The sequence below is a fragment of the Arvicola amphibius genome, chromosome 9 (genome assembly GCF_903992535.2).
Source record: "Arvicola amphibius chromosome 9, mArvAmp1.2, whole genome shotgun sequence".
In the NCBI taxonomy this organism is placed as follows: Eukaryota; Metazoa; Chordata; class Mammalia; order Rodentia; family Cricetidae; genus Arvicola; species Arvicola amphibius.
This window is the reverse complement of record NC_052055.2, coordinates 81,507,682-81,522,670: the sequence shown is the minus strand read 5'-3', so window position 1 is coordinate 81,522,670 and position 14,989 is coordinate 81,507,682. Positions and strand designations below refer to the sequence as shown.

General features: G+C 46.9%; 1 protein-coding gene across 1 annotated transcript in view; it reads right to left on the bottom strand.

The window, feature by feature from the left end:
- B3gat2 (beta-1,3-glucuronyltransferase 2) overlaps window positions 1-13,960 on the bottom strand; it is a 77,065-nt gene extending 63,105 nt beyond the window's left edge. The window contains exon 1 of the mRNA XM_038343221.1: window positions 13,367-13,960. Coding sequence (XP_038199149.1) covers window positions 13,367-13,960 — 594 coding nt within the window. The remainder of the gene's footprint in view (window positions 1-13,366) is intronic.
- Between the last annotated feature and the right edge of the window lie 1,029 nt (window positions 13,961-14,989).

The following is a 14,989-nucleotide window of genomic DNA, read 5'->3' as shown; positions in this document are numbered from 1 at the left end:
AGGTCTCTGGACTCATTTCTGACCACTGCAAAGAGAAAAGAGCCTCTTGCACCAAAGCTGACAATACCACTATCTATGGGCAGAGGCACAGTTATTTAGAAGCAACGTTGACAGCTCCATGATGGAGGAGAGTCATCTGTCTATGTGTTACTTTCATTGGTTAATAAAGAAACTGCCTTGGCCCTTTAATAGGACAGAAAATTAGGTAGGCGGAGTAGACAAAACAGAATTCTGGGAGAGAGAAGGCGGACGCTTCAGGCAGTCGCCATGCCTCTCCTCTCCGTGATGGACGCAGGTTAAGATCTCTCCTGGTAAGCCACCCCTCGTGGTGCTAACCCATATTAAATATGGGTTAAAGCAAGATGTGAGAATTAACCAATAAAAGGCTAAAACTAATGGTCCAGGCAGTGTTTAAATGAATACAGTTTACGTGTAATTATTTGGGGTGTAAAGCTAGCTGGGTGGTGGGACGCAGCCCCACTGCTCCATCTACAGCTCCATCCTGCCCATTCACCAAAATGGCAACAACAACTTCTCTTCTAGGGCCCATGGTCTCCCCAATCATGAGCTCTGACCAGGTTTACAGTATCAGAGCTGAGCATCAAATACAACATAAAATGGTGCATACCCTATAAAAGCCATGCTACTATTGTACCAAGAGTCTCATCTGGCCTGGCTGCATGGTATTATTGCATACAGTGTCCATAACTGTCTAAGACTGCTGATGATAATCCTCTCCCAAAAACCTGCCTGGCATCTTCTAGTACAACGTAGAGTAGCCGTTGTGGAGGAAGCTTCTATCCCTGATACAGTTTGATTTCTCTGTGTCCAAAGGCCTAGCCATGGATTGTCTCCAACAGAAGGGTGTCATCTCATTCCCATGGCATCTAACGGCAGTGACAACTGCCTACACTGCTTTGGGAACACCCATGGCCTCCCGCACCAACAACTTATTTGGTGATATCCTATTCCCAGCACTGGGGTTTTCATTTAGCAACCTTTGACTTCTGGGAGAAACTTTATCCACCCACACAATACCTCTGATCAAATGTTTTGTGTAAGATATTTTGATCAACTTATCAAGTGTCAGATCTCCTTACGGGTCTTTTACACGTCATTAGTTTTGGTTGATCTTCCCCCTCCTTGTGCCCTCCCCACTTTGAATTTCCCACCCCTGGTAGGTCCACCTGTCTATTTTCACATCACACGTGTCCTTTGACCTCTCTCTCTTAAAGACTCCTTCCCCCCTCTCTTGTCCCTTTCTACATTCCTGGGTTCTACACACACTCCCATGGGAAGGCCGTTTATAAAGTTAGAAGCTAGGATCCCCATGAGAGAGACCGCACACGTTAGAAGCAAGCATATTTCACGCAGTGGCTTAACAATCTTGCTTCTTAAAACCTAAAACAAGGAAGAAAGGGAAGAGCAACAGAGACGAAAACCACAAAACCTGCACAGAGCTCTGGTCAGCAGCAGGAAGCTGCGGCGGGAAAAAAGTGAAGGGCACCGAGGGAATAAAAAGAGACGTTCACTAAAGAAAGCAGAAAATAATGAGCAGCTTGGACAGGGTCTCTAGCTCTGATGGCTCGTGTCCCACGCTCCCTGTAAGACAGGACTGCAGCTCCCGGGAAGGCAGAAACTTCATGAACAGTCTTGCCGTGGAAGCAGATGCAGCTGGGGAACCCTGTAGCATAACCAAAATGTCCCCAAATCGTCATCTGACCTTTCAAAACGACACTGGCATTTTCTTCTCTCAATGCCAAGTTTATTTAGAACAACAGGTCCACAGATGGAGTGGACGGACGCACTCATTTCCAGAACCCACAGGGCAGCACCCCAGGGCCACTGAGAGAGTCGGGTTGCTTCAGCAATTGCATTGTGGTAGCTCTGTGTGAGCTTCCCTACTGGAGCCTCTCCAGAACTCCAGGGGTCCTGATTTCTGGGAAGGAGACGCCCAAAGAGGTAGGGAAAGTCGTCCTGTCTACCTGGTATGCCTTACCTCACTAATTCGTTTACCCAGCATGCCTGCGTCATATTTTTTTTTTTCCCACAGCACCCTGCACATCTCTATCAGCTCTGTAAGGAAGCCTCATGTTAGGGCTTTTGCAACCTCTTCCCTGCTCAGGGACAGCATGAAAATTAAACAGCAGCATGCACTGACTACTCAGGCTGAGGTGGAGCATGTAGCTGCAAACACACACAGGGGTATACATAGAAGCATATCGCCATAAGCTAGATTCTCCCGAAGTTGCGGGATTGGAACACCTGCGTCAGCCAGACCTGGAGGCCACATTTGCTTGTTCACCCAGTATCCTTCCATCAGTCCATCAGGTTTTAAGGACCGGGCTGCGCTCCTTGAGAATGTACAAAGACTATCCAGGGATGATACAGGCTCCAGGGAAAGAGTAAACAAACTCCCAGCCCTCAGTGGGCCCCGCTGCTCCCCTCAGGCTGACTGACTGGATTTGGGCAAGTTGTGCCCCTCCTCCCAGCCTTCACTTCCCGGCAGGACACCATTCTCACCCATCCTGAGTTCTACTAAATGCACTGTCTCTTGTGATAACAACCTCTCAGGCACCAGGCAAAGGTAATTAGAAATATGGCTGTCTTTATTAAGAAAGTCGATGTCTCTAATGAATGGGTAATAAATCCTTTAGGGAGACAAGAAGTTTCTAATTACTCATTCATCCCAACTGAAGGAGATCTAGCCATCAATACATCACTGCACAAGGGGTCACCGCATGTGATTTTTGGTATAAAGCTGAAAAATTAAGAAACTCTAGGAATAATTTTTCCTTGTAACTTCTTGTCAAGGGGGCTGACTAAAAGAAACATAACTTATATTGGATTCCACCCTAAGCACTCCCCCCCACACAAAACTCCTCCCTCCAAACTGTATTAAAGCTGTGTTTACTAAGTGGATGTTTGGGGTATCACATTGGTACAGAGTTGATAACTCTATTGTAGTGAGGAGGCGACGGGCTGCATTCCCGCCCAGCTCCCGGCCGCCTGGCTAGCTTATGCCCTGAAATAACAACACACAAACTGTATTCATTTAAACACTGCCTGGCCTATTAGTTTCAGCCTCTTACTCACATCTTGACTAACCCATATCTAATAATCTGTATAACACCACGAGTGGTGTCTTACCGGGAAAGATTCAGCATGTCTGACCTGGTGGCTGACTCCATCGCATCTGACCCAGAGAGGAGAGGCATGGCGATTGCCTGAAGCGTCTGACTAATTTCCCTTCTTCCCAGCATTCTGTTCTGTCTACTCCACCCACCTATGTTCTGACCTATCAGGCCAAGCAGTTTCTTTATTAATTAACCAATGAAATCATCAGATAGATAGAAGACACACCTACATCACTCTATTGTATAAATACAAGTTTCACTCACAAATGTTGTTTTGAAAGAGGGAACCTCAATTGAGAAAATGTCCCCACCTGACTGGCTCATGGGCAAGCCTGTGGTGCTTTCTCTTGATTGGTGATTGATTGTGGGTGATACCAACTCTGAACCTGGAATCCTGGGTATATGAGAACGCAGGCTGAGGAAGCCATGCGAAGCAGACCAAAGACAGTGCTTCTCAGTCTCTGGATCAGCTCCTCTCTCCAGGTTCCTGCCCTGACTTCTCTGGATGATGAACTCTGTAGTAAGATAGAACAAAGTCTTTCCTCCCCAGTTCATTTTGGTCTTGCTATTTTATCACACCAACTAAGAAACAGTCACATCTCGTTTTCTTCCAGGATCCTTTGTAGACAAACCTCTTGTCCCTCTACTTATTCTGCACCATCCAAAGCTGTAATTATGAGGCCGGCTAATGCTGTTCCTCTTGGGTCTGGACTAATCTGGGAAAGCCAAGTACCTCTGTCTCCTCCTTTCATGGGCATTTAGAAGCACGGTTCAGGTATCAGAAGCTGATGCTTACAAACCTCTAACCCATGGACACAGCACGTTTCTGGCATCTCCTTCAATGACCCCCCCCCCCCACTGAGTCCTGATGGTCCTGTGGGGGTCCTGCCACAGGGGAAAGGTGGGGAGGACTGATGTTTACAGCTGTGTGCTCATCACTCATTGCAGTCACCTGAGGTGGAGTCCCATTGACATATTGCAACCACAAAGTAGCGAACCCGGACGGACTTGAACCAGGGTCTGCGTGTTCCCCAAAACCTACCTGTGATCCCCCATTTACATCCTACCAGTCTTGCAGGTGTGGAAGCCCAACACTCAGCTGGCTCTTAGCTACACTGGCAAATCGTTCACTTTCATGACTATTAACATGGTGCCTTCCTGACACATGAATATTCATAGACTCTTTGTAGCATGAAAGGTCTTAAGTTACTACTTAAGGGATTCAATCCAATCTTAACACAGACTTCCAAACTATCACCTGAATGCCATTTTGGGTGTAGGATTTTTTTCTGGTATTAATTTTCTTTTCTGTAGTAATAAATTCGTTCAGCTTTTAAGTCTCCTATAATTCGTTCAGTAAATATTTAATGAGTGTTTGCGACATGCTAGCACTGCCCTGAGCACTGGAGCTACAGAAGGAAATAAAAGAAAACCCCCACCTTTGTATTTTAGCTGGAGAAGCAGCCACAATACATTCATCTCATGATTTCAGGTAATATTTATAGTGGATTACTGCTTTCTTGGTACTGTTAGACATACCAATACTAGCCTATCAGTTGGGTGTAGAGGCTTTTACACCAGTAGTCCCGGCACTTGTGAGACCAGGCAGGCATAGAGAATTCAGGCCATCCTGGGCTACATATCAAGATTCAATATTAAAAGTATCAGTTATTTGTTATATATAAAAATATATACATATAAATATGACAAAATCCATTTATTTATCAATTTACTCTCTGTCCTACACAAGCTCTGTTGGAAAAGTTCGTTTTCCTAGTGGGCATTCTGAAACAAGATGCGAAACAAAAGCTAAGTAAAAAGCAAAGCATGCCCTCTGCACCCTGTGTATATTTTCAAGTTCCGGATTTGCACAAAACTGTAGCAGTTTCCAAGAAAAAGAAGATAATGGGCATGACTTAAATATCACTTGCAAACAATAACTGAAGACTTCTTTGCAGGACAGGTTTAGGCATAGATGCTAAATCTCATCCCAGAGAGAAGGACCATGCCCAGACATGCAGGCGATCAAAGCCTGGCTCCTAATCCTCCACTTGACCGCTCACCATGCCAGCCCTGGATATGACTGCGGCATCTGTCAGGCCTCTGAAGATTCCATATCTTACTTCCTCTGGTTTGCAAATGTGGGTCCATCTCTAGATAGCTCTTTCTCCCTGTGCCATTGTCCACAAGGTCCTTCACGCTTCAGGCCTCAGACAGCTGTCACTTCCTCAATTGCTCATCCCACTAGAACTCTACTAAGGACACTGGCTTTTCTCCTGACACATGCAGAGTGTGGCACATTTAGCCCAGACACACACGCAGTATAGCGCCTAGCGTTACAGTAGATGCCGTATTCCTTTGTGTCACGTTGCAGGGAAGGCGGACTGATTTCTCATACTCAAATGTCATCTGACGGTGATGCTATGTAAGGTCAGGCACAGAGGAGGATCTGTGGCGAGCTACACGATTAATGCTAAGACATGACTTGCTTGATAACAAGTCTCAATATATGGGGAATGGCTAACACCTAACAAACACTTTTCATTTTCATTATAGAGAGAAGATACAAGTCAGTCAACCACAGACACCGTTTGTGATGCTGGCCCATGAGATTATAACAGGGCTGAAAAAAAATCCCCATTGCCCATCAACATCCACCAGTGTGGCAGCGTAGCCCATTTCTCATGTGTAGGTGGCACCACAGGCATGTAGTATGACCCCACCATACAGCCGGGACTATAACAGTCCAGACTGTGACAGCACTTACCCTTCCATTTATCTCTCCCTGTATCAATGGTAGGAAATGGCTTCATTACTGTATGTGTATTTACTGTATTTTTTAATTATTATGTTAGAGTGAAGTGCACTCAGAAGGTGTCAGGAAAACACACTGTCTTGTGCTGGATGAGCTCATGATCCCTCTGCCCTTGATTCACAACAAGAGGCCACGTAGGTCTGTAACATATAGGCCTATGTTAATTCCCTCCATGACATTCGCACAATGACAGAACTGCACAGAACTCGATTATCTGGATGTGTCCCTACAATTAGAGGTGAAGGGACAATGATAGTCTTCACTTCAACTGGACTAAACATAGCATTTAAATTCTTTTTTCTATTAATGGAGGAGATTGATATTTTAAAAGGAAGGAGAAAAACTAACGGGTTTGTTATTTGTGGGAAAGGACCAAACATCGCGACATTGGTGGAGATCATGACTTCTTTCAGAAAAGCCAGCTTGGAGGCTCTGGCTTTGATTTGCTTTTTCAAGCATACAAAAAGACTCGACTCCTGGTACATTAATTTTGCTTTTAATTCAGGAATAGTCCTAATTCCCAGAAGAACATGAATAAACCTACGAGGGCTGGAGAGATGGCTCAGCGGTTAAGAGCACTGACTGCTCTTCCAGAGGACCCGGGTTCAATTCCCAGCACCCACATGGCAGCTCACAACTGTCTGAAAATGCAGTTCCACGAGATCTGACACCTTCACACCAATGTACATAAAGTTAAGTAAATCATTAAATAAAAATTTAAAAAAAAATAAACCTACGAGCAAGTGAACAAGAAGGTGGGTCTGACTGAACTGGCCATCAGCAGCCCATAGCAGGCTACCAGGTACTTGCAGATGTGCACCACAAGTTTCTGTAAGTACATCTGTGTGCCCCCAAGAGAGGGGCAGGAAAGGGTATCCACTACCACATATCGAGCTCAGGCTCCACTTCCTCTCCTGTGCCAGCAGGAGACCAACATCCCTACTTGAAACAATTCAGTTACCACCCAGCCTTGTGCCCTGAAGAGTCCTTGCATCCAATGCTGTCTATACTGATAAGACAGAAGCCTAGGAGATCAAGTTTTTTGTATATACACACATACCTTATTATTTATCTTCAGAAGTGTGTGTGTACGCACGCTCACTCATGTGTGAGCGCGCACGCATGCATGCATACATACAGACCTGTGTGCTCAGGTGTGTGTGCAGTGTTTATGTGTGTTCAGGTATGTGTGTACAGTGCTTGTGTGTATGGATTCATGTTCATGAGTGCTCAGCTATGTATGTAGTATGTGTAGTGCATGTCCTCCCTCACTGCAGTGTGTGTATGTCTGTGTGTGTGTGTGTGTCTCTGTACACACTTAGGCCAGACGACAACCTTAGGTGTCGTCCATCTTGTTTTTTGTTTGTTGTTTCTGGAGATAAATCTCACACTGACCTGAAACTCATAAGTAGGCTAGGATGCTTAGCCGGTGAGGCCGGGGATGTGGGATTATAAACACACTGCACATGGATTGTGGGGCTCAAACGCAGGTCCATGTGCTTTGAAGACAAGCAGTTTACCCACTGAGCCATCTCTCCAACTCTGGAGATTCTGAATTATTCACAAGAATGCACAATTTTAGAAATTCTGACTCTAGTTTACATACACTAATGTAGCAATTTTCAACTGACTTGAAAACAAATATCCAGAATCAAATGGTTCACAAGTTAGAGACAGTGAGGGAGAATATGGGATAGTTCTGAGATCAGACGGGAGGGTGCTGCAAGTTTGGGATTTGTGGCCTGAAATTGGTAACATTTCAGTCGAGAAAGTTCAGAGCATATATAGTACAACATGGCAAGACTAGATAATGACATTACATATTTTAAAATTGGAGACTATATTAAATATTGTCACTATAAAGACTACGTGAGGTGACTGCTAGCTGACCTCCTATAGTCTGTCTAAAGTATATGCTGTGTCAAGACACCATGTTGCACACATGTCTATAATTCTTGTCAACTTAAAACAAACAGTGAAAAAGAGGGACAAAGTGGGGCTGGAATAGATCTCAGGGGTCAACTAGCTGCCTGGAATGAATGAGGACTTGAATACAGTCCCCGGTACTGCATCATAGAGTGTGAAAGACAATATTAAAGAGTTGATGTAGTCAAGAAGGAAGACCAAGCATGGCAGAGACAGCCAGCGTCCCAGGAGACTCTGTTGATACAATGTTTTCCTTACTTTCACGTCATGTTTCACACAGCTGTGCATACTAAATGGGAGCTTCCAGGCAGCCAGTTGTTCAGGCGAGACCAGGGTACTAGGATTCATATTCTTGTCCCTGCATCTTTGTTATTGTTATATGACCTTTGCACGGCACTGTAGTGAAATTGCATTGGCTTAAATTCCCTTTACTCGTCAAAAGCCTGCTTTCTTATTTAAACACAGAGGTGAGGGGACGCTACCTCAGCAGGCACAGTGAGCCTGAGTTACTGTAACTGACGCTCCAAGGGCGGGGTCAGTGAGAGGTGATTCCTGTCAAAGCTGGTCACTTGACTTTGATCCCTGGCGGAAGGAGAGGACCAAGGCTTGAAAGCTGTCTTCTGATCATGGCTGTGGCTTCTGACATTTCCAGGAGACACAGTCTCACAGCTACCTCCTGGTCCCTCTGGCTCTTTCTGCTTCCCTGTTCAGCAACGACCCCTGAGCCTTCAGTGGTACAGGAGTTGTAGTATAGATGTATCAGACTGGGCTCCACAACTCTGCATTTTGTTGACTGTGGTTTTCCATACCGGTCTAGAGAATATTTTTGACACTTATTTAAAACTGTATAAAAAACATAGCAAGCACGACTGAGAAAACAATTATGGTTTTGCTTCTGCAAATCAGAAAAGCATTCTATGGGATGTTGTAACATTTTTCCTTATGTTTTAAAAGAGAATCTGAGAACCACACAAAACCTAAATTTCATGCTTCAGTGGCCTTGTGAATCAAACACACAATAATGTGCTTCCTTATCAGCCTGCAAAATATCCTAGAGTCAGAAAGGTTTCAGTAGCTATGGCCCTGCAGTCCCGAATCCTGTGACATGCACTCACACACCTTGAACACCACCTGCGGTGGTTAAATGAGACCGTCGACTTTTGTTCTGTTTGCTTTTTTCAGCCTGCCTTAAAAGCAATTACTATTCTATTACTGTTCACACAAGAGAAAATTTACCAGCTCATAATTGAGAGGCAAGTGGAACAGACAGGAAAACGCAGCCACCTACTCTGGTTTCCAAGAAGCTGCAAACAACAACCTAAATGTTTCGAAGGCACACATCCGTCACACCAAATGATACTCTGGGCATGCCTTCATGCCTATTCATGAGAGACTCATCAGTGAAAAGTAGGGCGGAGAGAAGAAGAATGGTAGCAAAACACAATGGGAAGAGGCAGGTCGGCAATGTCTTTTAAACCCAAATTATTATTTCTGGCCCATTAAAACCTCAAAATCCAAATGGAGGCCGCTGCTCTCTGAGGAAAACTATCAAAGCAGAACCATAATTCAAGTAATATACAGCCAGGGAGCATGAAGAAAACCTCAAGATCTAACATTCAGAAGACTGACTGCAGTTTACAGTAACTACAACAACAACAAAAAAAAAAATAGAAGGATGAAATCAAGTTTTATCAGTTATGGCCTATTACTACACTCTCAGAGGGGAAGACATACCATCCAAGGGGTATGCTCTGGGTAGCCTTTCTAGGCTATACCTATGAGAAGCTTCTAGGCTTCCTTGTGAAGAGTCCCCTAAGCTAGGCAATTAGGTCAAGGTAAAAGAAAGAGAAAACCAGACCTCCTCTCAGGATGCGCGTAGTGCCTCCTAGGAGGGGCTGCCAGCCCTGTAACCCCAAAAGTCTTTGGGGTTATGATTCCAGCAAATAACTTGCAGAAGAGAATGCAGGAATGCTTTAGAGAGCAATAATACTATGGAATTAAATACCCTTGCTTTGTCTGCCTAGCACACGAATAGATTTACAGCATCCAGAAAGAAATCCCAACCAGGGACCTCTCCACTTTTCAGTCCTTGCTTGCTGAAAACATCTCCCACACCATCTCATTAACTGACTCCTGTGCCGCTTGAATATCTTAGTTGGTTTCATCTTCCTGTCTCATCTCATTAAAGTTAAAACTTTTAAGTTTTTGTTTTTTTTTTTGCTTGGAAAGTGTTATTTTTTTTTAACCTTTTCAATTCAATTGATCTCCAAATGTGAAAACATAGTCAGCCGAAGAGCATCACTTTAAGCTTGGGAAAGCCTTGAGGAACAGACATCTGATCGATAGTGTTATTGAAAATATGACTAGGTATAAAGTCCCATTTATCTGTACTTGTGGCTTTTATTAAAGCAGCCTAAATCCTTTGCAAATAAGCTTTTTCAGAAAGCTTGATCAATGCAGACAGGCAGGCAGGATTACCAGTGACCCATCATGCAAAACAAAACTTATGGATGTCCACAGGGAGAACTGTAGGAGTTGAGGTGTTTGAAACCAGCAAAGACCCCACTACCTCCTCCTTGCTTACTTAGACAGCTTCCGAGGCTGTGGCTCACATTCAGCTTCATTTGCAGATGGGTTTGACTGTGCACACGAGATCGTTCAGTGCCAATATTCCCTCCCTGTCATCGTGGCTCAGTTGAAAAGGAAAGTTGAAAATTAGCCATACAGGAGGGAGAAAACCCATGGTATTCCAGTTACCAGGGAGGAATAATTAAATGCAGATTGCCTGTTGCGTCTTTAATTTAATTTGGAGGCCTTTCATCCTTCACTTTCCTTCATTTGCAGCCAATTCTTGGTGAGCTAATTTGTACCTGGTTCATTTTTTTCCTTTTATCTTATCTGTTATTCTTTTTTTCTCACCAACCGTGGAGATTAGAGGCTCTATGAACAAAAATGATGAAGCCTGGCTTGGGACATTCTTTCCTTACATGATATGAATTACTTAAAGTGAATTTGTGCATATTTTCAATATAAAGGGATGAGATCTAGGACTCCACTCTGTAGCCTCCCTCCTTCTTCCCCCGAGGAACTACAGTGTTGAGGAGTTTATAGACTTTTCTATTTTCTCCAAGGGAACACTGTCTAGACTGCAGTCCACATAGAATCATTAATTCCAGAAGGGGTGCAAAGTGAGTCATCCCACCAATGAAATCAAGAGCTTAGAGGGAAATACATGTCAAATTCTAGAAAGAATACAAGAGGATGCATAAGCTTCACTAATCAAGTTGAGTGTCATGTAAGGAAAACAGGATTGTAATAAGAAAGATGAAATATGAAACTCACATCAATAATTTTAAAAAGCCTAATCTGTTAAAAAAAAATACACCTGGGAGGAGGGAATTGGGACAGTGCTGGGGAAAGGTGCTTGCTCTAAACTGCTGTCTGAGACAGAGGCTCAGGAGATACAGTGTGTCCTGCATCTTATACTGAAAAAAAAACCTGCCATACATGTATCCATAAAAAGTTACATGTGGTCTGAAAATATCTATTCTGAGTATTACACTATTTCTAGTTGTGTGAAATGTTACTGCCTTAAAAGTTTCACTTGCTTTTTTTTAAAAAATGATTTTTCTCTTTGCCAATACATTTTTTTTCCTCCCTACTTGGTCCTCTTTCCCTTATCAGTCCTCAGTCGCCCTCCACAGACTGAAGGAAAAAAATCCACTGATTTTTCTTCCCCTCTTTAATACGCTCTGCACAAGCCTCCCTTTCAGCAGGGGAAGTCCCAAAGGAAGACTGTATCTGAATTGTTTCCCTGCCTGTGTGTGCCAACTTCTCTACTCCTCTGGTACCTCCTGCCAGCAAGCTGAACATTGGATAAAGGCAGTCTTTCCCCTTTCCAGTTGAGCCCCCTCAAATGTTAATTAACAGCAATGTGCACTATTTTTCTTAAACAAGACCACACATCATAGGTAAAGCAACTTCGGAGATGGGCAATAAAGAAGACTTGGCTTAAAAATAAACAAGCATTCAGAGTTAAAGGTCTTTGCTTCAAAGCACAAGTCCTCCTTTTAGTGGAAAGAACAGGGAAACCACTCATCTTCAAAATAAAAGCCCAACTTTAAAACAATCATTTGGTAGCTCTAATCATGGGTATAATAAAAGCCATGCTACACACTAAGCCAAGCTTATTTCTCTGGGGAAACATGAAAACCAAGTCCCATGGAATGAGAGAATGGAGAACAATTACTGCTTCTTTTATTCAAGGAGAGGGTAGAAATGAAGGTGGCAACTAACTTTTTAAAAACAGATTTTTGAAAACCACATAGATAAAAATTAAACAGAAAGGGTATAGCCACTGTCCTGAGGCCAAGACAGCCACCTGACATTGGGTGACAGAATGGAGGTGGGGGTCATCTGCCTGCTGGATACACAGATTGTTTTATGAACCCAGTATCCTGCGCAGACAGTATTTCCCGAACGTCCAATTTCCTAAGGGAATGGGGGAGCTGGGGGAATCTTTAGGAGACTGGATGCAAAGGACTTTCAGGTGGAGAATTACAGTCCCACGGTGCAAAGAAATCAAGATTTCATTCAGCTGTAACTAAGTGCTGGGAAAAAAAAAGGACAAGAGCTCTGGCCCATTCTCCTTCACAGACTCGCAGCATTATCATAGATCAGTCTCAAGAAAGGCCACCTGCTCTGCCGCCGCAGCCGCTGCTGCTGCTGCTGCTGCTCACAGGCAGGTGGCCTTGCAGGGAACATTGGCCACTTCAGCAGCAGGGGGCAGCTGGTGTTCAGGATCTACCTCAGAGAACGCTAGGCAGCATTCGCTCCAAGCAAGAGTGGCCAGACAAACTCCAAGCCAGAGAGGTCTCAGAGAATGGTCTAGAAAAGGGGCCAGGCAGACCATCCGGATGATGCTGGGGCAGTAAAAGCCTTAAGATTGGGGCAGAACAATCCCAACTCACTTGCCAAAGTATTAGGAAAAGATGGAAGGAGCTCCACCCCCCCCCCCCCCCCCCATATGTGAGTATTTGCTCTAAGGATTAATTTAGCACCAGGGGGCTGGCTGACTGTACCAGAAGAGATTGGTTTCTAAACTGAGTTGTTAGTACCCTTTTTCTACACGCTTCTCAACTCAGAATCACCTGTAGGCACTGTTAAAACCTACAAGTTAATCAAGCCCAGCTCCAGGTTTGGGCTCCATCCAGTTGTACAAATCACCTGTGCTATTTACGGGGTCCAGTCTCGGACAGGGCAAGACATCCAAAGGCCGACTCTTACCCCCTGGACCACAAAGCCCCTTCTCCACCCATGACAACCAGAGGAGGAGGCTGGGGACTGCCCATCCTGTAGCTGCTCCACGCTGAGTCCGGGATGTGCGCACGGAGGACTGAGAACTCAAAAGTGTACACGAAGCACAAAGGGGATGCAGCCCCCCGGAGCCCCACCGCCCCTTTCCCCCAAGCGGGGGCCGGGCCACTACCTCCTGAAAGAGCTCCAGACTGTAGGTGTTGTCGTCGTCGGCGAAGAAGAGCACTCCGGGCTGCGCGCTCTGGTGCTGATGCCTCTGGCGCAGCCAGGCGAGGCCCGCGTTGCGTTGTTCCGTGGCGCGCGGCAGCCACGGTCGCTTGTAGCGCCGCGGCGTGGGCACGTGCAGGTGCGTGTTGGGCAACCCGGCCCGCGCTAGGAAGCTGCTCACCAGCTCGCTGCGTGTGGCTCGATCCTCCACCAGGATCCAGTGCAGCTGCGCCACCTGGCGGAACGTGTTGGCCAGGCGGGTCAGCTCGGCTTTCTGCACCGGGCGGCTGTAGGTGGGCGTGATGGCATAGATGGTGGGCAACCGCGGCTCCGGCTGCAGCGGAGGCCGGGACTCGTTGCGCTTCTCGGCAGCGTCACGCCCTAGGCTGCTCCGTCGGAGCGGGACTCGGGAACCCCCGCAGCCCACTGTGTGGGGAGAGAAGTAAGGGCGCGAAGTGAGTTGGGGCGCGGGCCTGCGGGGATCCACGTCCAGCATAATGATGACGATCAGGATCCAGGGCAGGAGGATAAAGAAGCGGCTACAAAGCGCCGACTTCATGGTGCGCGCTCCCCAGGGTCTAGGGCACCCCCAGCACCCCAACAAGGACTAGCCTCGGTGCAGGAGGGACCTCGGTGTGCTGCTCGGACGGCGGCGTCAGCAGTTAGGGAGCAGCGGCAGGCGCGCTCTCCATCCGGCCCGGGGCGTTGCGGGGACCTGGGCGTGCGGGTCGGCGCAGATTCCGGTTAATCTGGAACTCTAGGCGGTGCAGAGCGACGGGCTGGAGCTGTGGGTCACTCTGGTTGAAGTCGGCGGGAATCTGGACGCGGTCCAGCAGCTCTCTGCCGGCCCCGGAGTTGTGCCGAGCGCGAACGAGGCGGTGGTCTCCGCTGCGCTCTTCCTAGAGTGCGAGCCTGGAACCTGTGAGCCGGTGTGCTAGCCGCTCCCGTCCCGCACCGCTGCTGGCAAAGCGGCTCTGGATGCCGGCCTCGGCGAGCGCTCTGGGACCCTTTTGGAGGCGGCGACAGATGATGCGAGGGGCTTTCCTCCGTCACATGTCGGTCAGTGCAGCTGCGATCCTGAGTGGACACAGAGGATGCTGCTCCCCTAGCTCCGTTCGCGCGCCGCGGCAGAAACCTGCGCTCGCGCCCCTAGCTTGCTTCTTCTCGGAACCTCTCCCGGCTCCAGACAGCAAGATCCCAAAGCAGGGAAAGAAAGAAAAAGCGAGGGGGCGGGGGCGCTGCAGACTCCAGCGTCCTCCCAGTGCTCCTGTGGGAAGATAGCAGAGCTGCTACTGGCGGAGAGGGGCTGCGGGGCGGAGGCGGGAAGGGCCCAGGCTCTCTGCGGGGTCTGAGCCGGTGCTCCCCGCGGCCAGAGGCGGCGGGAGGGAGGATGGACCCTGTGGCGCTGTGCGACCTCTGCCTGTGGGGGATGCTGTTCTCAGATCGCCCAGAGGGCTCAGCTCTCGCAAATGCTGCAGGGTCTTTGGTGGTCAGCCAAAGAAACCCATTCACGTGCGGACAACTCCAGAGACCTAAAGAGGGGAGAGGGAGGAGAGAGGCGGAGGAGACAAAACGGTCCCTTCCCAGG